The following is a 24,189-nucleotide window of genomic DNA, read 5'->3' on the forward strand; positions in this document are numbered from 1 at the left end:
CAGCAACAACAGAGCATGTTCTCTGGTCATCAGGACTAAAACACAGCAAGCTTTACCGCCAGAGCAGGAGCCGGCCTGCAAGCAATCGATCCTGTTCCAAACTGAGCCGACGCATCAGCAGGTCACTGAAGGTAAAGCCAGCGAGCTTCACGTTGGTTTGTCCAGACAGAACCTCCCTCTGAGTCTGATATGAAACCAGAACCGCTCCGCTTCAGTCTGATCAGTTCTGACTCGGCTGAGCTGTTTTAGGCCCTCTGTCACTTTAAATCCAAACAGCAGTTGCTGGCCACGCCCCCAGCTCAACGTTCACACTCACACCTGAAAATGGCTGCAAACAGATGCACAATTATACAACCAGACAACTTTGAAAAGAAGAAGTGGAGCCTCCTGCACAGCCAATCAACAACAAAACTCTAATCTCTTCCAGCAGCCATTGTACAACGCAGACATTGGGAAACCAGCTGTATGTTGCTAGGTAGCATGCTGGGCTTCACTGGGCTTCACTGGGGTTGCTCTGATTTGAGGCTTTACATTTTTAAATGGCTCATTTTCCAGACACCATAACTTCATCCAGAAAACATCTGGCTGGTTTTTCAGCTGCTTTTAGAAGCAGGAGGAAATGAATTGAAGCACAAAAAGAGTTTCCTCCACTAGATAAAAGCATGAAACCAGCAGACGTTCTACAGAACCAGAACCAGGACCAGAACCAGACCCGGACCGGTGCAGTAGAGTCCAGTTTGTTTCAGCTGATTCGAATCAGTTTCCTCCTCACATCCTGAAACTTCCTCCCAACCATCAGGCTCCGCCCCCTCCGCCGGCTTCCTGTCTGGTTCTGATGCCGAGGAAGAGGAGCAGCTAACAGGAGCAGATCCTCCTGCAGACCAGCTTCCTCAGCATGCCGGCTCCGACCGCTCCGTCTGGCCCAGCAGCTGCAGCCTGACGGCGCTCCAGACAAACCAAACACTCCTCCTCTTCCTCCTCTTCTTCCTCCTCCTGTTCCTCCTCCTTCGTCCTCTGATTCTCTCCACACAGGATGGAGGAAGACGACCGAGGATGGAGGAAAGCAGGAAGAGGAGGAGCCAATCAGGGGAGGGGGCGGAGTCAGAGAGGACGGAGCAGCAAAGTGATGAGTCAGCAGGAAAATTATTCAAAATATTTCTTTGCAACTGATTATAGCATTAAAATACACCAGTTAAATAAATTATCTTGAAATATTTAACTAGGTTAAAAACAGAAAATGTGAAATAAAAGCTGATCTTAAAATATTAAAAGCATTTAATTGAACTAGAAGTAACAATAAAATTCAAATATTTTAAAGTGTGTTATATTTATTGTGTTTCTATGTGAAGTTTCCAGTTTAGCAATAAAGCTGAGTCACTGAAACCAAATCTACCTCAGAGTATTGATAAAGCTGATTGATTGATATCATATAATAATTTGAAATAAGATAATAAAATGTTAAATGAAACTAACATTAACTTATAAAGAGTCATAAGTCAGTCAGAGCAAGTCCTGATGGGAAATATTTACACATGATGTAGCTCAATATTTAGTATTAATCAGGGGAGTTCAAAGTGCGGCCCCGGGGCCACTAGTGGCCCTCAGGATGATTCTGGGCGGTCCCTGAGACGTTTAAAGAAGCGTCTAAAGTTGAAGTTTTCACTGATGCCATAAACCATAAACCCTAAGGTGGCCATGAATATGTAATTTAGAAGATTTTATTTCTGAATTACATATTTCAGACAAACATTAAGGCTAATTCAGCTGTTTCTGACTGGATCAATATCTGATTGTAAATGTCAGATATCGGATCAGAAAACAGTGGATCGGTGCATTAATGATAAACAGGCGGCTGTTCATCTGACTAATGAATGCATTGGGGCGATGCGCAGCAGAACGACGTGCAGCAGCTGCAGCCCTCTGAATGCAGACAGTCAGAACCAAACACAATCGGGTCATCTCAGAGATCCGGTTCCAGCTGAACTGTGCGGTCCCGTCCAGCGGCTCCGGTTCTGATGGAGCCGGACAGCTGGCTTTAATCCTCCTCCGTTCAGACATTCCTCTGATTCACTGGGCCGGGTCAGGCTCAGAACCGGGAGAGCCGGGACCAACATGATCTCTGTTGTCCAGCGGGCGGTACCGGCCTGCGGCTCCACATCCCGACCCACACGGAGAACAGCTGCTGGTTTCATTCCTGTCTGAACGAGAGGCGGCTTGTGACTCCTAGAGCGGCTCCAGGACGAATCAGACAAAAGCTCTTCCTGTTCCACCAGCAGCTCCTTCACGTCTGGACTTTCTGACCCGACAGGAAGCAGGTCAGAATCTGGACCGGGTCAGAATCTGGACCGGGTCATAGGACAGATCCTGATGAGCCGGCTGGAGGTGAAGAGGAGGATTTACCTGTGGAGGAAAGCTTCTCTCTGCGCCGTGCTGCTCCGTCCTCTTCCTCCTCTGCTGCCTCTCTGTCTTGTGACTGTGAGGACGACAGCTGACGCCACTCCTACAAAATAAAAGCCTCAGCTGCTGCTGTGCTGCGGGTCTGGCCCAGTTTGAACCCTCTGTGTCCCAAAGACACCAGGACAAGTCTGACTCCTGAACTTGGACTGTTCCCTCTGAGCTGGAGGAAGAGGGACGGCGTTCTCCAGGATTCAGACAGACTGTAACTTTATATCCATTTGTTAAATCACACCGTGTTAAATCACACAGGAACATAATCCATGACAGCTTGGACTGTATGGAATCACATCTTAGCATTTTATCGTATGTTCTATATGTATCAGGCAGCAGATTTTTATTATCTCATATTATCTTATGTATCCATCACATTGTATCACATTTCAGAGCAGAGGATCAAACCTGGGACAGTTTGACTCTGTAGTCTCAGATTGGGTCCCACCAAGCAGCCGACCAGAACCAGAACCTTCGGTGCTGATCGGCCGTTCTTACCTGACAGAGGAGACGGCACCATGCTGCCCGACCTTTGGACCTCGTCGAACTTACTGAAGATCATGTTGAGCCTGCAGAGGCACAAACACAGAACAATCAGCAGCAACACGCTGAGGCTGCAGGCCGAACTCAGAACCTGGGACAGAATCGAAACGGGTCAAAGAACCGGAGCAGGAACTCTGAGACGGACGAGACAGCAAACAATCAGAGACACGGGGTCAGAGGTCACACAGGAAGAGGAAGACTGATTCTGTTCTGAGCTGTAAAGAGGAGCCCAATACAGAAACACAGGACCATCGGTCCCTGAACGCACCGTGACTGAGGCAGAATAAAAACCACATGGTGAGGAGTCCCTGAACGCACCGTGACTGAGGCAGAATAAAAACCACATGGTGAGGAGTCCCTGAACGCACCGTGACTGAGGCAGAATAAAAACCACATGGTGAGGAGTCCCTGAACGCACCGTGACTGAGGCAGCCCTTTCTTCCCCAGGTCGATTCTCACTCGCTCTCCAACATGGCGGTAGATCTCCACCAGGCAGGACATGGCTGCATCACGGACCTTCACACCAACATGGAGACACAGCAGGAATTTAACTCCATACAGGAGAAATTTATTCAAACTAAAGGGAATAAAATGTGTTTTCAGTGTTTCAGTGTTTTCAGATAAATCAAAGTCTGACTCAGAGGCCTCTGAAATGTAAATTCAGGGTTTTGTTGCTGAGAGATTCTGGCTGCAGGAAGTGAGGCGGGTGGGCTCAGCTTCCTGTCCTGAACAGGAAGTCAGACTCTGGTGATGACAGACATCTGCAGCCAATCAGGACGCAGAAACTCTGAGACCAACCTGACTGTCCAAGAGGAGACCAGAGGTCCTGACCCCAGCAGGAAAACAAAGGTTTCCTCACTGCAGTGTTTGTTTGACCAGCAGAGGGCGCTGCACTACAAATAAAGCCTGATTTATTATTCCACTCAGAAAACTGGGAGAAAATTTATGCAACAAATAATTCTATTAAAAAACTAATAATTTATAGAAAAAAAGCTAAATAAATTATTTATTAGTCCAATAAAAGTAAACTTTTGGAAATAAATAAAACTTAAAGGAAAATGAATAAGATATGTAAATGATAATATTTGCCCTTGGAAAATAACATTTAAATTTTAATAACTAAACTATATTTGGTAAATTAATAATAATAATAATAATAATAAAATAAAACACAAAGAAGAATAGTATATGATAAAGCACTTAATAACTGAAAGATATGACAAAACTGAGGAAAAAAAAAATGTTGAAAAAAAATTTTTATATTAAAATAGGTAAAAATATCAAGCAATTTTTAATTAAATAATAATATTCGTAAAATTGATAACTACATCAAAAATAATAATATAAAATTATAATAGAAATACACAGAAGAAAATAGTGAAATAAGGATGATATCTTAAATGAAGCCAGCTCTACACATGCAGGTTAAATTAGCACCATTAGCTCCTCTGGAGTTAAACTGGAGCTGCAGACCAAATGAGACCAGTCCAGCACTGGAGGAACTGGAACCAGTGGGCTCAGAGTTACCGGGTCGTACCTGACTGGTCGGGTCTCCCAGCAGGTTGCAGATGTGAGGAACGATTTTATTCAGCGTCAGACTCTGAGAGCCGAACCTGGAAGACACAGAGCAGGACACTAACACACACAAACCGCTTTACTGTCAGAGGTCAGGGGTCAGGGGCCACACACTCACACGTTGAGGGTGGAGATGAGGCAGAGGCAGAGTCCCTCTCTGGTCCGGGAGTTCTTGTGCTTGAACCCTCCCATCATGCGCTCCCAGACGTACTGCAGACACACAGCAGGGGGTCAGAGCCTCACCTGGACAGGAAGCAGCGTTCAGCCGCCACAGCTACCTGGGGGTTGGCCGACTGGTCCATGACCTTCAGCAGCAGCGCCTGGTCCTGGTCCCGAACCTGGTCCTTGGAGTCGCCCAGCCGGTCCATCAGGCTGGGCAAGACTGGGAGAGAGACGTGATAGATAGGAGGCAACATTTGGAATATTTCATCATGTCTTAATAATATTATCTTGGATTATTTTTGTCCAAATTCCACATGGATCTAAGTTTCAGTGTTTTAAATGTGCTTTTACTCACTTTTTTAAATGATTTATTTTAATATGTTATGTTACACATTTATTTAATTCACTACTTTTATTTTTATATGTGTTTACAATTAAAGGTGTATATTGAAATACTATATTTTATTCATATTTCCTTTATTAAGTATATATTTTATTGTATTTCATGCCTTTTTCCTAATTTCTGTGTTATTTTTATTGACTATAATTAATGCTAAATATTGAATTAATTTGTTTGGTTTTTCTGTTTTTATGTACTATATATTATATTTTATAGTAGCTGTTGATGTTATTTTATTCACTATATTTCATTTTTATTCATATTTTATGCTGTATTGATGTGTTTTATTAATTATATAGGACTTATTTAATTCACACTGTCATTCTGCAATTTTACTCTGAATGTTATTTTGCTAAAGGTTCAAACTGATTTCAATATTCTGTCACATCTCAGCTGTTATTTCTCCAGTTCTCCTCTGTATGTCTATTATTGTCCTCACCTGTTCCCACCTGAGTCCTGAACCTCTCCTGCAGCCGGTCCACCAGAGCCGACAGAACCTCCATCCCCAGCAGAACCACCTGAGAGGAAAACACGCCGACGTGAAGCAGGAAACACCCACAGCCAATCAGAACGCAGCTCAGCCGCTAAGGATTCTGGGTACTGAGCAGTAAACGGGGAGAAACGGCAAAAAGCTACAAACTGGACCGAATAACTGGCTTTAAATCAGCGGATTCAACAGAAGAAGGAGAGGCGAGGCGGACAGTGCAGGAAACGGGAGATCTGGGTCGGAACCGTGACTGAGGAGGAAACTCGCTCCGCACTAGAACCACCACCGGAACCGCCCTGCAGCTTTCCTTGTCTCGGGGTGGACCGGGCGGCTCAATGAACGGCTAGTGAGAGTCTCCCTGCTAACACCGAATCAACACATCCGCATCACCAGAGCGCATGCGCTCGGGCTAAGGTGCAATTTTTGGAGCAACGGCTCAAAATTCAGTGATTGACTGGGATTACTACCCCTGTGGTGGAACGCGGTATTGCATCACACTTATATACCGCAATATCAGCATTACTTTCAAAATATATTGATTTCTGGAATAAACACTGGATCAAATTCTGCAATTTTTTTAGAAAATGATGTTTGTTATGCAAAGAGTAGGTACTATGGACTGTTAATCAAATTCAGCGCATTTCTCTACCAAATACCCAGAAATTATTTTAAAGATCTTATTCAACAGAAGCTGGACAGGAAGAGAGAAGACAAGCAGCAAAAGGCCGGGAATCGAACCATCAACCTGCTCTACCTCTGAGCCATGTGGCGCCACAAAAACTCAGACATTAAGATTCATTTCACTTATTTCTAAGAAAAAAAACCCATGTATTTTATTATGTTTAAAGCTGTAAATTTGCTGAGGTAAAAATTGCCAATTTTTTTCTACAAAGTTGAAAACTAATCATTTTAAACTGTGAATTTACAACTTTTGGACAAAAGGTTATTTTTCTAGAAAATATGTGAAATGAATTGAGAACTTCTGAATATTTTTGGAGCAAATTTAATCCTCAATGACCAATAATTTTTGTTTCTTTCATCCAGAGGAGGGGTGTTGAAGCAGAGGTCCGGGGGCCATTTGTGGCCCTTTGACTGAGTACTAGCGGTCTCTAAAAGTGAATGATGCTGATGCAGCTGGAGACGTTTTATTTGTAATCTGGGAAAAGTTTCTTAATTTTCTTTTTATAAGCAGTTTAATATTCAGTGGAAACTTGTTTATCCAGAAACTTTTACTGAATAATTGACTAAATTTAATTCATTAAACTTGGCTAAATATTAGCAGGTGTTTTGAAACAAAATGACCCAAATCCTTTTCTTATAACTCAGGATGAATTTGTTTGAGCCCAGAAGAAATTTAAATCTAAATGTTTTAAGTTTTACATCTATTCAGCATTTATTTAAAACGATTAAATCAACCACAGGGGTCAGTAGGTGGCGCTCCAGGGCCGGAGGATGTGGCGGTTCTGACGGGTTCCTCCTGTCAGGCGGCGAATCAGCGGGAAGGAAACTAGAAACTAGAAACTGGGTCGGTGTAAATGAAGCTCCGAGCCACCGGGGCCGCTCGGTTCTACCTGCCCTTCAGGTCCGGTTCTGACCCAGCTGCTCACACACAGTTAGATCTAGGTTCAGATCTGGACTCTGGTTCACTGAACTGGTTCTGGAACAATCAGTTGTAATCAAATGATTCTGATTCATTTTATTCAATAATCCATGTTGACCAACTCTGCTAATCCAGCTCCTTTGTTTTTGCTGCAGTCCTTCCAGAACCAGAACCAGTCAGAGTAAAGTGGGTGAAAACAAATGCCTGCCTGCCACACTTTTCAGTGTTTAACTAGATAATGGAGAGTTTCCTCCCTGCTGACCCGGTTCGACCCGAGTCAGAAACTCACCTTGTAGTTGCTGGAGTTGACCCAGGAGCTGGCCAGGGCGTCCACCATCCTGTCCAGCAGGTTCTGGTCCTGGTCCAGCCCGGGACAGCGGTCCGGGTGGAGCACCAGCTCGGTGATCTCCGGTCCCACCTGCAGCCGCCGGCCCAGGTCTTTCTGCAGAACCAGGTCCAGCAGGTCCTCCATGCTGCTCATCTGCTCCTCCTCGTCCTCCTCCATGTCTCCTCTGGTTCTGGTCCGGTTCTGGTTCTGGTTAACACGGTGTGATGTCCTGCAGAGGAAGGATGCTGTCATTCTCCCTCCAGCCTGAAACAGAAACATTTCCCCTGAATCTGGACTCACAGGCTGCAGGTAAACACAGCTGGCTGCCAGGTAACCTGCCAGGTGAACACATTATACCCTGAATAATGACTTGTAGGTTCTGGCTAACAATCTTTATCTGGTTTAACTGAACTGGTTAGCAGGTTAACCAGCAGCTTCTCAGGTTTGTACCCTGAATCTGGACTCACAAGCAGGCTGTAACATCCACGCTGCGTTCTGATACTAACTAACCGCTGGTTAGCAACTCAACCAGCAGGTTAACCACAGAGCAGCTAGCGGCTAATAGCGGCTACTAGCGGCTAACTGAGCGACGGCTAACTGCTAACCGGGATTCCGAACCTCGCCTGGGGTCCACAGCGGTTCTGCTGCCGGTACCTACCTCTCTGAGTGGGTTAGTTATTCCGCTATTGACCCGGTAACCGGTTCCCGAGTCTCTCGCCGGATGGACCGACCCGTTCCCTGGAAATAGCGGCCAGGAGAGACGATGCTGCCTCTGGACACAATCTACCGTTACTTCACTTTATGAGCAGCAGCTCCTGTTAAAGCCCAGATACCGACACATCTGTCCGTTTCACTCCAGGACAATCTGAACTTAATCATTACCGTCCGCTGAGGGTAAATACCCGGATAAAAACGACATTATTTATAAAACTTTAAACATTTTAGCCTGCAGAGTGGATGGAGCCGCAGAACGACGCCGCCTGGTGGCTCAACTGACACACTGCACTCGAAATGAAGCGGTTAAATTTAATCAGTTTTATCATCAATTATGTCTCATTAAAGGATTAAAATTCATAAATCTCACATGTAGTTTAATTTTATATTTTCAGTGCTGGTTCTGATCCATGTGTGGAAAAGTCCACTGTAAAGAACAAACTGTGAGCCAACAGCTGTTAAAGCACAAACTATTTTAATTATGTCTTTGTTTCTTCTCATCATTTATTCTGTCATTAGTTTGTAAAGTTATGTCATGAAAATAATTACAAGAATAAAAGTCCTAATATGAGTTTCATTCTGGTAATTCTGACTTTGAAACTTGATATTTTTTCTTTCATAGCAGAGAAAAAACATCTGATATCCATTAAAGTCTAAACATTATGGAAAACGTATCCAAATCCCTAAAACTGCTGTGAAACTACATATAGACACATTTTTCAATTTTCCACAATATTACTTATTGAGTGCATTTTAAAATAATTATTAAAGATATATTAATATTATTATTGAGGTCCTGAGATGGTCGATTGTTTTAATGCATTATTTTATTTAATTTCATTATCAGATTGAAAACTGATAGAACTATAGAAAGAATAATCCCATTTTCCTAACATTTGATGTAAAATGATATAAAATGATGTTTCTAATTGAAGTTTGTTGGGTCTTTAAATATACGTCAGTCTCTCATGTACTTTGAATAAAGGTCATAGATTTTAACTCCTTCCAGGCCAGATGTTCACAGTTTTGTAGAAAACAGCAAATTTGAGAAGATTGAAAACTAAATAAACCCACAGCAGTCGGTCGCTTCAGTTCCTGCAAACATTTATTCTTCCAACTCTGATGAAACTAAAATGCAACAGAAGAATAGTTTCTGCTAAAGAACCAGACCTGAAGGTTAGAATCATTTCATAAGTTCCCCAAACCCTTTCTGTGAAGCATCAGCAGCTTTACAACAATAATAATAAAAAACAATCACGACAAGAAGAACCGAAACAAACACTGAGGATGAGGATTTTACCTTCATACAGAACTAATACTTCAGAGTGGAGATGGGATCCAGAGGGGCGGCGGAGTGTAAGAAGTTAACAGGTGCTAACAGGAGCTAACAGATGCTAACAGCAACATCTCTGGTTGTAGCGTCGGAGCCCCACAAATCCTTCAGAGAGAGAAAAACACATGGCAACGCACAGATACATATGGCAACACCAAAAAGTGCAATAATAGCTTAGAGTTAGTGTATGGAAACCCATTTCAACCATAATCATCCCACATGTTGAATGATCCATCCCCATTTCATCCTGCTGTAATAAAAAATCAGTGCTGGTTTCTAAACTCCAGTGAAACAGCTGATTGGTTGGCGCTCAGGTGACGTCAGTTAAACATGATGGACTCTGGATCCTGGTTCATCATCTGGGCCATGTGGCGAAGGACGTCCTTCTTGGTGATGATGCCCAGGAGACGCCTGCAGAGACGAGGTCAAGTTAGCTAACATTTACATTTATTAGCTCTGTACATTTAACATGAAACATTCTGGAGACCTTTAGGTGAGCAGTTACGTGTCAACTTCCATGTTTTAAAGATTTAAACATAAAACTGTAATTCTCTGATCTGTCCACCAGATGGGGTCGTTTTGTCTGTTTTCTTGGATTTGAGAAAGAATAACTTTTATCAATCTGAGGCTCAAGAGCCAAAAAACCAAATACTGATCAGTTAATTCTGGTTCAGGAGGATTAATATATTTATTTCCACTGAAACCATGAAAAACAGAATTAATTTCCTGTAAATATTTAGTGTTTTGTTTTGGCCTTTTAACAATCAATAGATATGGTTAATCGAAACTGCCATCTGCTGGCCACAGCAGGACACGACACAACAGCTTTGGTTTCTGACTGACCCGCTCCTGGTGACCAGGCACTGCCGGAGGCCCAGTTTGCGGAAGATGTCCACCACCGTCTCCATGGGCGTGTGGTCGGTGACGGTGAAGGGGCTGAGGTTCAGGATGCGTCGCAGCTTCAGCGGCTGAGGGTTGCTGGCCGGCAGCTGCGGCGCGTCCTCAGTGAAATAGACCACGGAGCTGCTGACCACGCCGTCCTGCTTCTGACGGGCGTTTTCTGAGGACAGGAGCCATGATCTCAGCATCTAGAAAAAAGAAGCTCTGATCCAGTTGTTGTAACAGACTCACTGATGGCCAGGGTGAGGTCCCTGCGTTGGACGAATCCAATCAGCCTCTCTCCGACTCCCTGACACAACCACGGAAGCCGTTGTAGTCGGTGTCCTTGATGAGCGTCTCCACCACTCCTCCCTGTGTGTCCTGCGGGCACGGCCAATAGGGTCGTTCCGGCGGGGACGCATCACGTCGGTGGCCAGGGTGCGGTGGGTGAACTCGTCCCTGACGTCCAGGTAGGGGTAGCCGTTAAGCTGGATGTGAGACTCATAGATGCCCTCCTTCCCAAAGGCGTCGGCCACCCATTTACTGGTGACGGCGGCGGCCATCAGAGGGACAATGTACTCCAAACCACCTGTCAGTTCGAACATGATGACCACCAGGGAGACGGTCATTCTGGTTACCCCACCTGAACAGAACCAACGGACAGGTAAGACAAGAACTGGACAAGTGGCGTCTTCTGTCTTTGTCGACTCACCCAGACAGGCAGCAGCCCCCACCATGGCGTAGAGTCCCGGCGTGACGCAGTCAGCACCAGGCCGGCACCAGTTCTTGAAGATGATCCAGTCGTGGTGGTGGTACGCCATCTGCTCCACGGCGATGCCAACGATCCGACCGGCGATGGCTCCCACCGCCATGCTGGGAATGAAGAGTCCCGACGGGATCTGTGAAGGACAAAGGAAGCTCTCTTTCTACTCTGATTGGGTAAGACAATGAACAAGTGTGAAGAGAGGATACCTTCATGCCGAAGGTGAAGATGGTGATGACGATCTTGAAGACGAGGGCGAGGGTCAGCTGCCACATGGCGTTGTAGACCCCGGGCCCCGCCGGACGGTCTGGAATGTCGTCCACCGGGCGACTCATGTTGGGGTTGTTGTAGTAGTCGCAGAGCTGTGACGACTCCAGAGCGCCGCAGTCGTTGAAGAGCTCAGAGATGAGCTCGCTGGTGCTGCGGCGGGTGTACGGGTTGGGGTACGCCAGCAGGGCAGTGATTCCCGTCACGATGATCACCTCCAGGACCGGATACTTCCCCAGCTGGGTGGTCTTCCTGCGCCGGCACCACGCGATGTTGGCCCGGATGAAGAGCGTCCCCCAGAGGCCGCCGAACACCCCCAACAGGATGAAGGGGACCAGCTCGGCCATGTACCACGGAGTGTGGTACTCAACGTAGAACAGAACCAGGCGACTGTTTCCAAACGGGTTAATGGAGCGCAGCGTGAAGGCGGCGACCAGAGCGGCGAAGAAGGAACGCCACAGAGTCTTCAGGGGGAAATAATAACTCACCTGCAGGAGACAGCAGACGGTTACCACAGAAAGAAGCAAAGGTGATTCTGATCTGGTAAATGGGTGAATGACTGACCTCCTCCAGGCTGAACAGAACTCCTCCGATTGGGGCTCCGAAGGCCACCGACACTCCAGCTGCTGCCGCCGCCGACAACACCTGAGCACAGCAGGAGGCGGCCGTTACTTTACCCAAAGACTCAATAACCATCTTTTGGTGACCTGAATATCATTTATAATGAGTGAAGCAGATTGAATGCGACATCCCAAAAGATGCTACTTTTTATAAAATACGCCGCATTATTCAGTGAATATGTCTGAAAAGACGTCAGAAGAAGAACTTTAACTATACCATTTCTTCTTTAGTCTGTATTGCTGAGAGTGGTGATCCGTTTAGTTAGTTTACATCTGACATGTTTTATGTGAAGTAACTTTTACACGTCCCAAACAATAAACTTGGTTTATTAATATCAAACCATATGGATTAATTTCTGCCAAGAGCTGCTGGAAACGTTTCATCCACAAAGTATTTCTGAAATATTTATAATTTATATATAAAACAAACAGTTTTGAATCAATGCTATCATTAGGACTTTAGCTAATTTGATCTTTTGCATGGTTTTTTTCACAGTGCATGGATTATGCAAAGGATTATGCTACTATTAGCCTAGATGCTATCATTATTTTTTTAGCTAGCTTTACTTTTTTAGCCAAAGTTAGCTTTTACAGTGGCCTGCTATCAGATAATATCATTATTTTTCTTTTTTAGCTAACTTCAGGTTTTTAGTTTGGGGTTTGCAGGATATAAAGATAATACTTTTAATCCCCCAGACCAGTAAAATCCTCCAATCCGCATGGAATATGTTACAGTTGGTCAATATGCTAGTGCTAGCCTTGGTGCTATCAAGAGTATTTTAGCTAGCTTTAGCTTTTTAGCTAGCTTTAGCTTTTCAAATGTATTTTTTCATGTATTATTTTTACTCTACATGAATGTCAACATGCTAGTGCTAGTGCTAGCCTATGGCATCATTACTTTGTTAGCATGTTTTAGATATCTAGCTTTGTTTTTCTTTCCATGTGTTTTCAGACTGTTAGATCATGTTCCACTAATGTCTCTCAGTGGGATTTTTGCATGATTGAAACTTTTCATTGACCTTCAACAGTTTTTCTGCAGGATGATGTTTTGCTCTGCTGCTTCTTACATTTCTTCAGATCTTCTGCAGTTCATGTTTCTGCTGCTTTGCAGCAGGAAATGCATTTTTTTCTATCATCAGGAAGTTCAGGTCTTTTTTCCCCTTTGGTATAAAAACGTAATCAAATCAAACTTTATGGCTTATTGCTGGTCTGGCGGGCCGAGGACATCAGAACCAGGCGGCTCACCTCGCGTCTCTTGCCCTCGTTCTTGCTGTACTTGGAGAAGAGGCTGCAGAAGAGGTTTCCGCAGCAACAGGCCACATGGACCAGCGGCCCCTCCTTCCCCAGGCTGAGGCCCGACGACACGGCCAGAACCAGCGTGACGGTCTTTATCAGCAGGGTCCACTTCCCCAGGTAGCCCCGGATGATGAACCCGCTCAGGATGGTTTTGATCTGCAGGGGACCGGATCAGAACATTACGGCGCCGACCAGAACCACCCGCCGACCTCAGGGTGCGGTACCTCTGGGATGCCCGACCCGCAGGCGTACGGGGCGAACACCCGGACCAGCGACACCGCCAGGAAGGAGAACAGCAGGGCCCACAGGATGTACAGGAAGTAGTTCAGAAGGTACGCCCCGGCGCCCTGCAGAACACACACCGTCAAGGACCGGACCGCGGACCAGAACCTCCCTCCCGCCAAAACCCGTCTCACCTCGGCGTGGCCCGTCATCAGCTCCGCCCACTTCTGCCACTGCGGACACTTGTCCCGGTCGGCGAAGGTGGTCTGGTTGGAGGTCCAGCAGCACTGCTCATGGCTGTACCAGAACGCCGACAGGCACACCCCCTCCTTCAGGTCGGTCATCCAGTCCACCGCCAGGTCGATCACCCCGGCCAGCGTCCCTGAGAGGACGGCCCGGTTAGACGGAACCAAGGCCAGCCCAACCGGAACCAAGACCAGGAGGAATCAAGGCCAGGAGGAACCAAGACCAGGAGGAACCAAGGCCAGGAGGAACCAAGACCAGGAGGAACCAAGGCCAGAAGGAACCAAGACCAGAAGGAACCAAGGCCAGGAGGAACCAAGACCAGAAGGAACCAAGGCCAGAAGGAACCAAGGCCAGAAGGAACCAAGGCCAGAAGGAACCAAGGCCAGGAGGAACCAAGGCCAGAAGGAACCAAGGCCAAGAGGAACCAAGACCAGAAGGAACCAAGGCCAGGAGGAACCAAGGCCAGGAGGAACCAAGGCCAGAAGGAACCAAGGCCAGAAGGAACCAAGGCCAGGAGGAACCAAGGCCAGGAGGAACCAAGGCCAGAAGGAACCAAGGCCAGAAGGAACCAAGGCCAGGAGGAACCAAGGCCAGAAGGAACCAAGGCCAGGAGGAACCAAGGCCAGAAGGAACCAAGGCCAGAAGGAACCAAGGCCAGAAGGAACCAAGGCCAGGAGGAACCAAGGCCAGGAGGAACCAAGGCCAGGAGGAACCAAGGCCAGAAGGAACCAAGGCCAGGAGGAACCAAGGCCAGAAGGAACCAAGGCCAGGAGGAACCAAGGCCAGGAGGAACCAAGGCCAGAAGGAACCAAGGCCAGGAGGAACCAAGGCCAGGAGGAACCAAGGCCAGGAGGAACCAAGGCCAGCCATGGCATAAGAAAACTAAGGGGCAGCAGAGGCCCCCAGAGCCACTGGGGGCCCTAGTAGCTCTGGGGGCCCTAGTAGTTCTGGGGGCCCTAGTAGCTCTGAGGGCCTAGTAGCTCTGGGGGCCCTAGTAGTTCTGGGGGCCCTAGTAGCTCTGAGGGCCTAGTAGCTCTGAGGGCCTAGTAGCTCTGGGGGCCTACTAGATCTGGGGCCCTAGTAGTTCTGGGGGCCCTAGTAGCTCTGGGGGCCCTAGTAGCTCTGGGGGCCTAGTAGCTCTGGGGGCCTACTAGATCTGGGGGCCCTAGTAGTTCTGGGGGCCCTAGTAGCTCTGGGGGCCTACTAGATCTGGGGGCCCTAGTAGTTCTGGGGGCCCTAGTAGCTCTGGGGGCCTAGTAGCTCTGGGGGCCCTAGTAGTTCTGGGGGCCCTAGTAGCTCTGGGGGCCTAGTAGCTCTGGGGGCCCTAGTAGTTCTGGGGGCCCTAGTAGCTCTGTGGGCCCTAGTAGTTCTGGGGGCCTAGTAGCTCTGGGGGCCCTAGTAGTTCTGGGGGCCCTAGTTGTTCTGGGGGCCTACTAGATCTGGGGGCCTACTAGATCTGGGGGCCCTAGTAGTTCTGGGGGCCCTAGTAGCTCTGGGGGCCCTAGTAGCTCTGGGGGCCCTAGTAGTTCTGGGGGCCCTAGTAGTTCTGGGGGCCTCTTACGTGGAACTTGTTTTATTTTTATTAATGATTTCTATGTGATTATATTAACAAAAACAAAAATTCATTCTCAACTTTTTCCACAATAATATATTTGATAAAATAAGCAGAAGAAAAACTAACAGCTCTTGGGTTCCCCCTGGTGGTGAGGCAGATCCACTGAGCTGTAGCTTTAAATGCGTTGTCATGGTGATGCTGTATGTTACTGAGTTTAATGACGTTTGATGATTAAAACTTGTGACGTTTGAATCCAAATGTTTCCATCATCAACACATCGATGCTCTGAGCTGCAGCTTCAAATACAAACATTATTTTCATATCATTTATGTGAAACTTCTGCTAAAATCATTCCGGGCTCAGAACCGACCCGGTACCGGTACCGATAGCGGTACCGGTACCGGTCCACATTCTCAGATAGGAAGGATAATAATGGAACCATCAGTTTCTAGCAGGTGTGAATTATCGCTCGGTACTAGAGTTACAGAGACAGAACCGGGTCCCGGACGGAACCGGGTCGGTCGGTACCAGAGAGCAGGCCGATGAGCAGCATCACCACCCATCCGGACCAGGCGTCCAGGAGGCTCTTGATCAGCTCCCAGATGGACTCTTTGCTCTTGCTGGTGATCTGCGGGACAAACACGCACACGGTGAGCGGGTCGGCATCGCCCCACGCTCCGAACCCAGCCCTCCAGAACCTTTCGGTGCCGGTCCGTGTCCCTGGACTTCTCCCTCAGCCAGTCGATGGTGTGGAAGTCCTCGTAGGTCCCCACGTCGGGGAACGGCTCGTCCAGGAAGTCCATGAGCGACCCGGCCCCGTTCATGTCCTCCGTGGGAGTGGGGAGGGGGACACCTGTCCACGGAGGACATCAGCAAGCTGCGCTCGGTACCGTGTTGCCATGACAACGGGCCTTACCTTCTGCCGCCGCCGCCATGTTGTCCTCTTGGACGCGTGGACTAATCCCGGCAGAACATCACGCAGGACATTTACACAACAAACCCACGAAGAGACCAGCAGCGACACAGACTGAGGCACCAGCCCGCAGCTCTCGCGATACCTACCAGATCTCGCGTTACTTCACAGCAAAAGCTCCTTCAGCAGTGAAATGAGCGATAAATACCGGAAGCAGGTTTTTAATAAATTGATGGGTCACAAATTAATATTTTATTCTGTACAATAAATATTACATCTGATTATTTATGTTTGACTTAAACATTAGAAACGAAAACAGCAAAATAAAACCAGGAGTTATTCTGACATCTAGTGGTCAAAATCTGAAACTACATCATCATTAATGGCCACAAATATTTTAGTTAAACTGAATTAAAATATCAAAATATGGAGATATAAATTATTCTTGGAGTATTTGTGATTAAAACTTGTTATAATTTCCATATTTGTCTAGTATTTAGATTCAGCCTGCATTAGAAATTCCTCCAAAGAGAATTATTACACTGATGATATTTTAATATATGTCTTTATTTTGAAAAGCAACAGCGCCGCTCAGCCACTGACGTTTTATTAGAGCAGCTGATTAAAGTTCACTGCTTAGAGGCGAATCAAACGGATGAACTGAACGTTCACTTGTTATTCTCAGTTATTTCACACAAACATATTTTCATAGAAATTATTTATAAAGTTTGATTAGTTCTTACTGCCATCTGGTGGTGAACTGTGGTAACTACAGATATCCTTTATCGATCATTTATTGATATTTGTTCTAATTAATACAGTTTAATTAATAAAGTTTAATTAATACAGTTTAAAATATTACGAGTGGTTGGATTAATTAAAATATTTGTTCATTGAAAATTTGTTAATCTCATAATTAATCAAAGAAACATGACTGAGTTAATCTGTGAATTAATGTGTCACACATTAATGTTATTTCAATACTTTTATCTGTCTGAAGAAACAAAAAAATGACATGTGGGTGGAAAAAACCTCAGCAGTGTTTAATTTGCTGCTTTTGTGTATAATGTTTTTGTTTCATAAAAGTTAAATATATTATTTGAAACAAAAGCAAACAGTAAAACACCCCGTTTCTATCGGTCTTAAAGTGAAAGTACTCACCGGAAGTGTATGTGTAATGTAAACTATCTAACTTTATGAAGCAGCTGTAGTTACCATCTGGGTCCACTAGAGGGCAAATGCCGCCCTAATCTGAAATAGTTTAGGAGCCAAAGCTCCTCTGAAGCTGCTGCTAATCTGTTAGCATATTCTAACAGACTAGCAGGACTCTGAGACTCCGCTAGCTCCGCTCAGAGTCTCTGCGGTCTGGTTCATCTCTGTGGAGCTGCTTCTAGTTCACATTGACAGATAAAACATTTATTTCATGTTAAAATAGGAAGAAGATTTGAGAAATAACAGAAACACCAAGAGAGCAACAAGAAAGCCGATTAAGAGCTGGAAACTAGCTATCTGCTAACATAGCCGTCTGCCCCCTAGTGGACACAGTGTGTAAATACAAGAGTAAAGTTAGAGAGCTGATATATGAAAAGCACTTCCTTTGGATTCTTTCAAAATAACACAATGACCTAAATTCTCTGTGTTTATTGAGAATTTAATAAAACACTTAAGTACATTTTAGCTCAATGTACTTAAGCTAAAAGTACATTAGCTTAAGTACATTAAGCTAATGTACTTAAGTACATTAAGTTCATTAATGTACTTAATGTACATTAAGTACTTAAGTACATTAAGTTAATTAATGTACTTAATGTACATTAACTTTATGTAGTTAATGTAACTATCAGAAAGCATAACTATCAGAACTTATGCTTTCTGATAGTTTATTATCTTATCAGAAAGCATAAGTCTGTAATTTTCTTACGATTTGATATAAATTATATTAATGGGCTCTGAAGCCAAATTATCGTAATTATTTTGTTTTACAGAAAGAAGAAATATTTAAAACATATTCTCCTAACAGGAAACTCAGCATCTTGGCGAACAAACCTGTTAAAGTATTTCATCAGGGAATATTAATATGTAATTTATTTAGGAAATATAGATGAGTTATCTGTATGTAAATAACATCTATATATTAAATCAACTGTCAGTCCTTTAGACAGACCATAATAATATGAATATTTATCATGAAAATGATATAAACATGATCAACTAAACAAACGTCTGAAATCAGCCGCAGCTCTGCAAACTCACCTCTATGTTGAGCGGGATATTTCCGCCCTCTGGTGGCCATAGTGAGAACTACAGTCTTGATAATGCTGCATTATTTACATTTAATGTGGAGTTTAGAGAAAACTAACAGTCTTCCTGAGTCATATTCACAGTTTACTGACTCAAAGATTATCCTGATATATTTTTATTCACTGTTTGGAGTTATATATGTCATAAAAACTGTTTTAAATCATAAAATAAAGCTGCTGTATTAAACTCTTTACAAGACGTTTTATTTCAGATCAAACTGAATAAAATCCTGCAGTGACTCTTATTTAACAACAGTAATGTAAGCTGACTTGATCTGACTTTATAACAGTGAAAATTAAAACAGAGAGAAACATCTGGTTGAACAATTTCTATTGATGATGTAAATAATGAATAAATCCAGAACGACGGCAGGATGACCGATGGAGAATGTCCTGATATGTGAGGAAAATTAACTGTTTCATCTCATGAACATATAAACTTTTATCCAAGCATCATCAGAGGTGGAGTCGCTCGTCCCGTCTGTATCAGCGCTGAATTTTCCTGCGTACCTGAACACATCTTCAGTAAAACCAGCCAATAGAAACTTGGAGGGAAAATAATGTTGCACCTTTTATATTTACACACAATCAGCTGCATAGAAACCCACAAAGAACATTATTTAAAACTTTAAGTCATTATTAAATACTCAAAACCCACATTACATAATAAATATCAAAATAATCATGAACCAATCAGCACATTATCACACTGATGGCTCTTTATCTCAGTAAAGAGCCTGATGAGACATCGAGTCCTAAAGTTCTCTAGAAAACATGAAATATGGAGTTAAAAAATTAAAAACCAAAACAAACTGAGAAAATTAGAGCTGAGAATCAATAATGATGCAAAACTTCATTATTTTAGAATTTACATTAACAATATATAAAATTATTTTCCAGATAAATGATGGATGTTTCTGAAAACTGATCCAAGATCAGAGTTTCTGCAGGACGTCCAGTTCTAAACTGGGTCAACTGGTTTCTGTGCTGGAAGCTGAAGTTTCTCTGCATCTTTTTATCTGTGGAGCTTTGAGGAACATTTTCATGTCAGCTGAAGGAAGAAGCAGCAGAGAAAAGAGGCTTGAAGCGTCTTTATGACCTCAGAGCTGAACTGGAAATGATTCCCATGTTTCCATTCTGACCATTTCTGGATCCAGGAGGAAAATGAACCAGAGAGAAAAAAGATCAACTTTCCAGTTGAATCCAGTTCAGATCAAAAGTCCATGAAGCCTCTAAATGGAGCCCAGTTTGAACTGGATCTTTATTGATCCCAAGAGACAAACAATATCAGACACTAAATGACAGACATGAGGAAATAAACAGGAGGGAAACCTTTGAGGTCAGAGGTCATCATCTTGATCCAGAGTCTCTTTAGACTCAAACTGCTGCAGCTTCAACCTGTGAGGATCAGCAGGACACAGAGACGTTCTCTACGTTCAGAACCTGAAGAGAGAAGAAGGAAGGAGAGCAGATCAGTGAGTGTCTCCAGTAGCAGTCAGTGACGCAGCACATCCAGTAGATGGTTTCCAGTCAGACTGATCTCAGAGCTGTGACCAAGATGAACCTGATCAGTTGTTTCCTGTTGAACTGAGAGAACAAGCAGGTCTGAGATCAGATCTGCTGCTGTTTGATGAATGAGGACCACTGTCTCTAGACATGTTGGACGCTGGAGTCCAGGAGACATGGACACAGCAACAACACAGCAAGCTGCTGCTCCTCTGATTGGCTGATTGCTGTGTCCAATCAGGAAGCCTGAACCATTCTCCTCCCACTGAGAAGCTGCAGCTTTACTGGGAACACTGGATCTTTGCTTTGATGCTGACTGGGTTTAGTTCAATATGCTGACAGCAGCTGGACTCACTGCAAAGATTTACTTACTTTACAGTCTTTACAAGATTCTTCAGCTGCTGAACATCTGAATACTTCAGCTTGTTTCCTTCCAGGTTCAGTTCTGTCAGACGGGTCGGGTTGGACTTCAGAGCTAAGACCAAATAATCACAGCTGATCTTTGACAAACTGCAGCTCCTCAACCTGAATAAAGAATAAAAGATGTGAACCAACAGGATGCAGGTTAACCAGTCTAACAGAACCAGTTAAAGATTCTCATGAATATTAATGCCAACAAGCTGCTGCTCCAATAAAGACCTGCTGACTTCAGAACCAGAACCAGAACCAGAACCTGGTACTGGGTCATGATGTGTTGGAGGATTTTAGTCAGTAAAATCATTCCAGGTTCTGATCAAAGTGTTGAAGCATCAATCATTGATTATTGATTTGTTCCTGTCAGATTCCAGGAATTCACTTTTCTAGACTGGATGACCTTTGACCTGCTTGACCTGAGGGGGATTTCTACACACTGGGGTCCGAATGCTGTCCTGTTCTGACCTCAGATCAGCAGGTCCAACTCAGTTACACAGAGAAACTAAATTAAACTCTGGATCCAGGAACAAACTCAGAAAATATTGATTAGATCAGAAGAAATGAACTTTGATTGATGATCAATTATATAGAATTATTCACAGAAATATCAATAATTATATCATTAAAATACCTCAATGTCTCCAGTCTGCAGCCTTCAGTCTGTAGAAAACCACAGAGATCCTTCAGTCCAGAACCTTCCAGGTTGGTTCCGATCAGGTCCAGTTCTGTCAGATGGGTCGGGTTGGACTTCAGAGCTGAGAACAGAGACGTCCAGCTGGTCTCTGATAAACTGCAGTAAGTCAATCTGAATAAAGAATAAAAGATGTGAAGCAACAGGATGCAGTTAAAACTGAAATATGAACAAATCAATAATAAAATGTATAAATTAATTTCCCTGAATGTAAAAGAAACATGATGAACTGATTCTAACATCTGATCCAGTCAAACTGGTTTAAAGAGTCCAAACCAGCAGAACCAGAACATTTGATCAACAAAGAAAGTCAAAGTTTGTCTCAAAGTTTCTGAGGATCTTAAACTCAGTGGATGTTTTTTCTCTCCATGTTTCCTTCCAGGCTCTGGATTCTCCGACTGCTCTGTCCATCATTGATCTGCTGATATTTTATGGCTCCAGTTTTTCTTCATTAATCTATTAATGATGTTTTTCTTGCTGCTTGTATTTGAACTGCAGCTCATTGCTCAGTATGACAGATGGAAACGGGTTGATTTCAATCCTTTTATCATATCATCACATTCTGAAAGTTGATCATTTTGTGCTGATTCAGTTTCTGAACCATCAACTAGAAAATATTGATCTTTTCTCTGTGAGGTCATTGTGGGTCATTTGGTTCTGGTTCTGAATCGTTCATCAGAGACGCTGCAGAAATGGGAATATTGATCAGGATATCAGCTTCTTTAATCTGGTCTAGTTAAAGCACTGCAACACCTGGACTCTGTAAACCTGGACTGGATCATCATCAACTAATAGCAGGAGATTTAAAAATGTGGGATTTATGGATCTTCAATAAAGGGACATTTCATGTTGACCTTTGACCTGCTTGACCTGAGGGGGATTTCTACACACTGGGTCCGAATGCTGTCCTGTTCTGACCTCAGATCAGCAGGTCCAACTCAGTTACACAGAGAAACTAAATTAAACTCTGGATCCAGGAACAAACTCAGAAAATATTGATTAGATCAGAAGAAATGAACTTTGATTGATGATCAATTATATAGAATTATTCACAGAAATATCAATAATTATATCATTAAAATACCTCAATGTCTCCAGTCTGCAGCCTTCAGTCTGTAGAAAACCACAGAGATCCTTCAGTCCAGAATCTCCCAGGTTGGTTCTGCTCAGGTCCAGTTCTGTCAGACGGGTCGGGTTGGACTTCAGAGCTGAGAACAGAGACGTCCAGCTGGTCTCTGAGAAACTGCAGCCAATCAATCTGAATAAAGAATAAAAGATGTGAACCAACAGGATGCAGTTAAAACTGAAACATGAACAAATAAATAAGAAAAATGTAGAAAATTAATTTTCCTGAATGTAAAAGAAACATGATGAAGTGATTCTAACATCTGATCCAGTCAAACTGGGTTAAAGAGTCCAAACCAGCAGAACCAGAACATTTGATCAACAAAGAAAGTCAAAGTTTGTCTCAAAGTTTCTGAGGATCTTAAACTCAGTGGATGTTTTTCTCTCCATGTTTCCTTCCAGGCTCTGGATTCTCCGACTGCTCTGTCCATCATTGATCTGCTGATATTTTATGGCTCCAGTTTTTCTTCATTAATCTATTAATGATGTTTTTCTTGCTGCTTGTATTTGAACTGCAGCTCATTGCTCAGTATGACAGATGGAAACGGGTTGATTTCAATCCTTTTATCATATCATCACATTCTGAAAGTTGATCATTTTGTGCTGATTCAGTTTCTGAACCATCAACTAGAAAATATTGATCCTTTTCTCTGTGAGGTCATTGTGGGTCATTTGGTTCTGGTTCTGAATCGTTCATCAGAGACGCTGCAGAAATGGGAAGATTATCATAAAGGAACAACCTGATAGTGAAGATAAATCATTTTAAATCTATTTTCCAGTAAAACACATGAGGATGATTTCAGTGAACTGCTGAAGCTTGTTGCATACAAAGCATTACAAAGGGAAGACCTCACTTCCTGTCCTACAAAATAAGAGCTGAATCAAAATGTTTGAACAAAATGACTTGAACAAAGTCAGTATTTCCTGCAGGACTGTTAATGAATCATCTTGATATTATTTATGTGTCTTCATGTCCAGGATCTCTGCCAGCAGACTGTGGTCATCCTGATAGAGTCTGACTGTCACAACAACTCAGGTTTTCCTCTGGAAGCTGCTCTCACTGGTTTTAGGACGACTGACTTTCATTTGCTCCATTAGTGGAATTGACACTAACATGGAAACTCATCACTTGCTTCCATGTTGTTTTGCTTCCTGCCAACATCAAACTGCTGCATGTGCTGCAGCTCCATATGAGCAGCAGTCAAGTCCCCAGAAAGCTTCCCTGTTTCTAGGAACCGTTTCATCCAGTTAGTCCACTTTCTCTGTCCGTCTCTGTCAGACTGTGAACCTTTAATCTGAGCTTGAGGAGAACCTCTCCTAACAACCTGCTGCAGATCCATGAGCTGCATCTCTGCTGGTTCTGATTCTGGAGCAGAAACTCATGTCCTGAAGAACCTGCAGCCTGTTGAGCTCAGAGAGAAACTCAGTGGTCTGGATTGATTCAGGCTGAAGTTGGTTTCTGACTGAAGCTTCTGATTCAGGAAGTGGATAAAGGGCCATTCCACCTAATTATTGACTATCAGCATCTTTAGTCTGGTCTAGTTAAAGCACTGCAACACCTGGACTCTGTAAACCTGAACTGGATCATCATCAACAAATAGCAGAAGATTTAAAGCTAATGTGGGATTTATGGATCTTCAATAAAGGGACATTTCATGTTGACCTTTGACCTGCTTGACCTGAGGGGGATTTCTACACACTGGGGTCCGAATGCTGTCCTGTTCTGACCTCAGATCAGCAGGTCCAACTCAGTTACACAGAGAAACTAAATTAAACTCTGGATCCAGGAACAAACTCAGAAA

General features: G+C 44.0%; 1 protein-coding gene, 1 long non-coding RNA gene, 1 other non-coding gene and 1 pseudogene across 3 annotated transcripts; 1 reads left to right on the forward strand and 3 right to left on the reverse strand.

Annotated features, from left to right (window-relative positions):
• The window catches only part of LOC129354688 (CLIP-associating protein 1-like), a 27,821-nt pseudogene extending 19,301 nt beyond the window's left edge, over positions 1 to 8,520 (reverse strand).
• LOC129354747 (U4atac minor spliceosomal RNA) lies at positions 5,917 to 6,046 on the forward strand. The gene has a single exon (XR_008605190.1). It is a non-coding gene; the product is annotated as a U4atac minor spliceosomal RNA (small nuclear RNA).
• Positions 8,521 to 9,421: 901 nt separating the features above from the next.
• LOC129354676 (H(+)/Cl(-) exchange transporter 4-like) lies at positions 9,422 to 16,486 on the reverse strand. The gene is given in 14 exon segments (XM_055024159.1): positions 9,422 to 10,001; positions 10,434 to 10,650; positions 10,722 to 10,770; positions 10,773 to 10,864; positions 10,867 to 11,112; positions 11,182 to 11,368; positions 11,442 to 11,987; positions 12,064 to 12,144; positions 13,365 to 13,571; positions 13,640 to 13,762; positions 13,832 to 14,019; positions 15,967 to 16,066; positions 16,137 to 16,291; positions 16,355 to 16,486. Coding segments are annotated over 14 exon segments (2,301 nt in total). The 5' UTR covers positions 16,374 to 16,486; the 3' UTR covers positions 9,422 to 9,910.
• A 2,479-nt stretch (positions 16,487 to 18,965) lies between these two features.
• LOC129354681 (uncharacterized) lies at positions 18,966 to 20,883 on the reverse strand. Its single transcript, XR_008605179.1, has 2 exons — positions 20,530 to 20,883; positions 18,966 to 20,094 (listed from the first exon to the last, which is right to left on the reverse strand). It is a non-coding gene; the product is annotated as an uncharacterized LOC129354681 (long non-coding RNA).
• Positions 20,884 to 24,189: the final 3,306 nt, after the last annotated feature.

The sequence above is a fragment of the Poeciliopsis prolifica genome, unplaced genomic scaffold (genome assembly GCF_027474105.1).
Source record: "Poeciliopsis prolifica strain line A6 unplaced genomic scaffold, Auburn_PproV2 SCAFFOLD116, whole genome shotgun sequence".
Classification (NCBI taxonomy): Eukaryota; Metazoa; Chordata; class Actinopteri; order Cyprinodontiformes; family Poeciliidae; genus Poeciliopsis; species Poeciliopsis prolifica.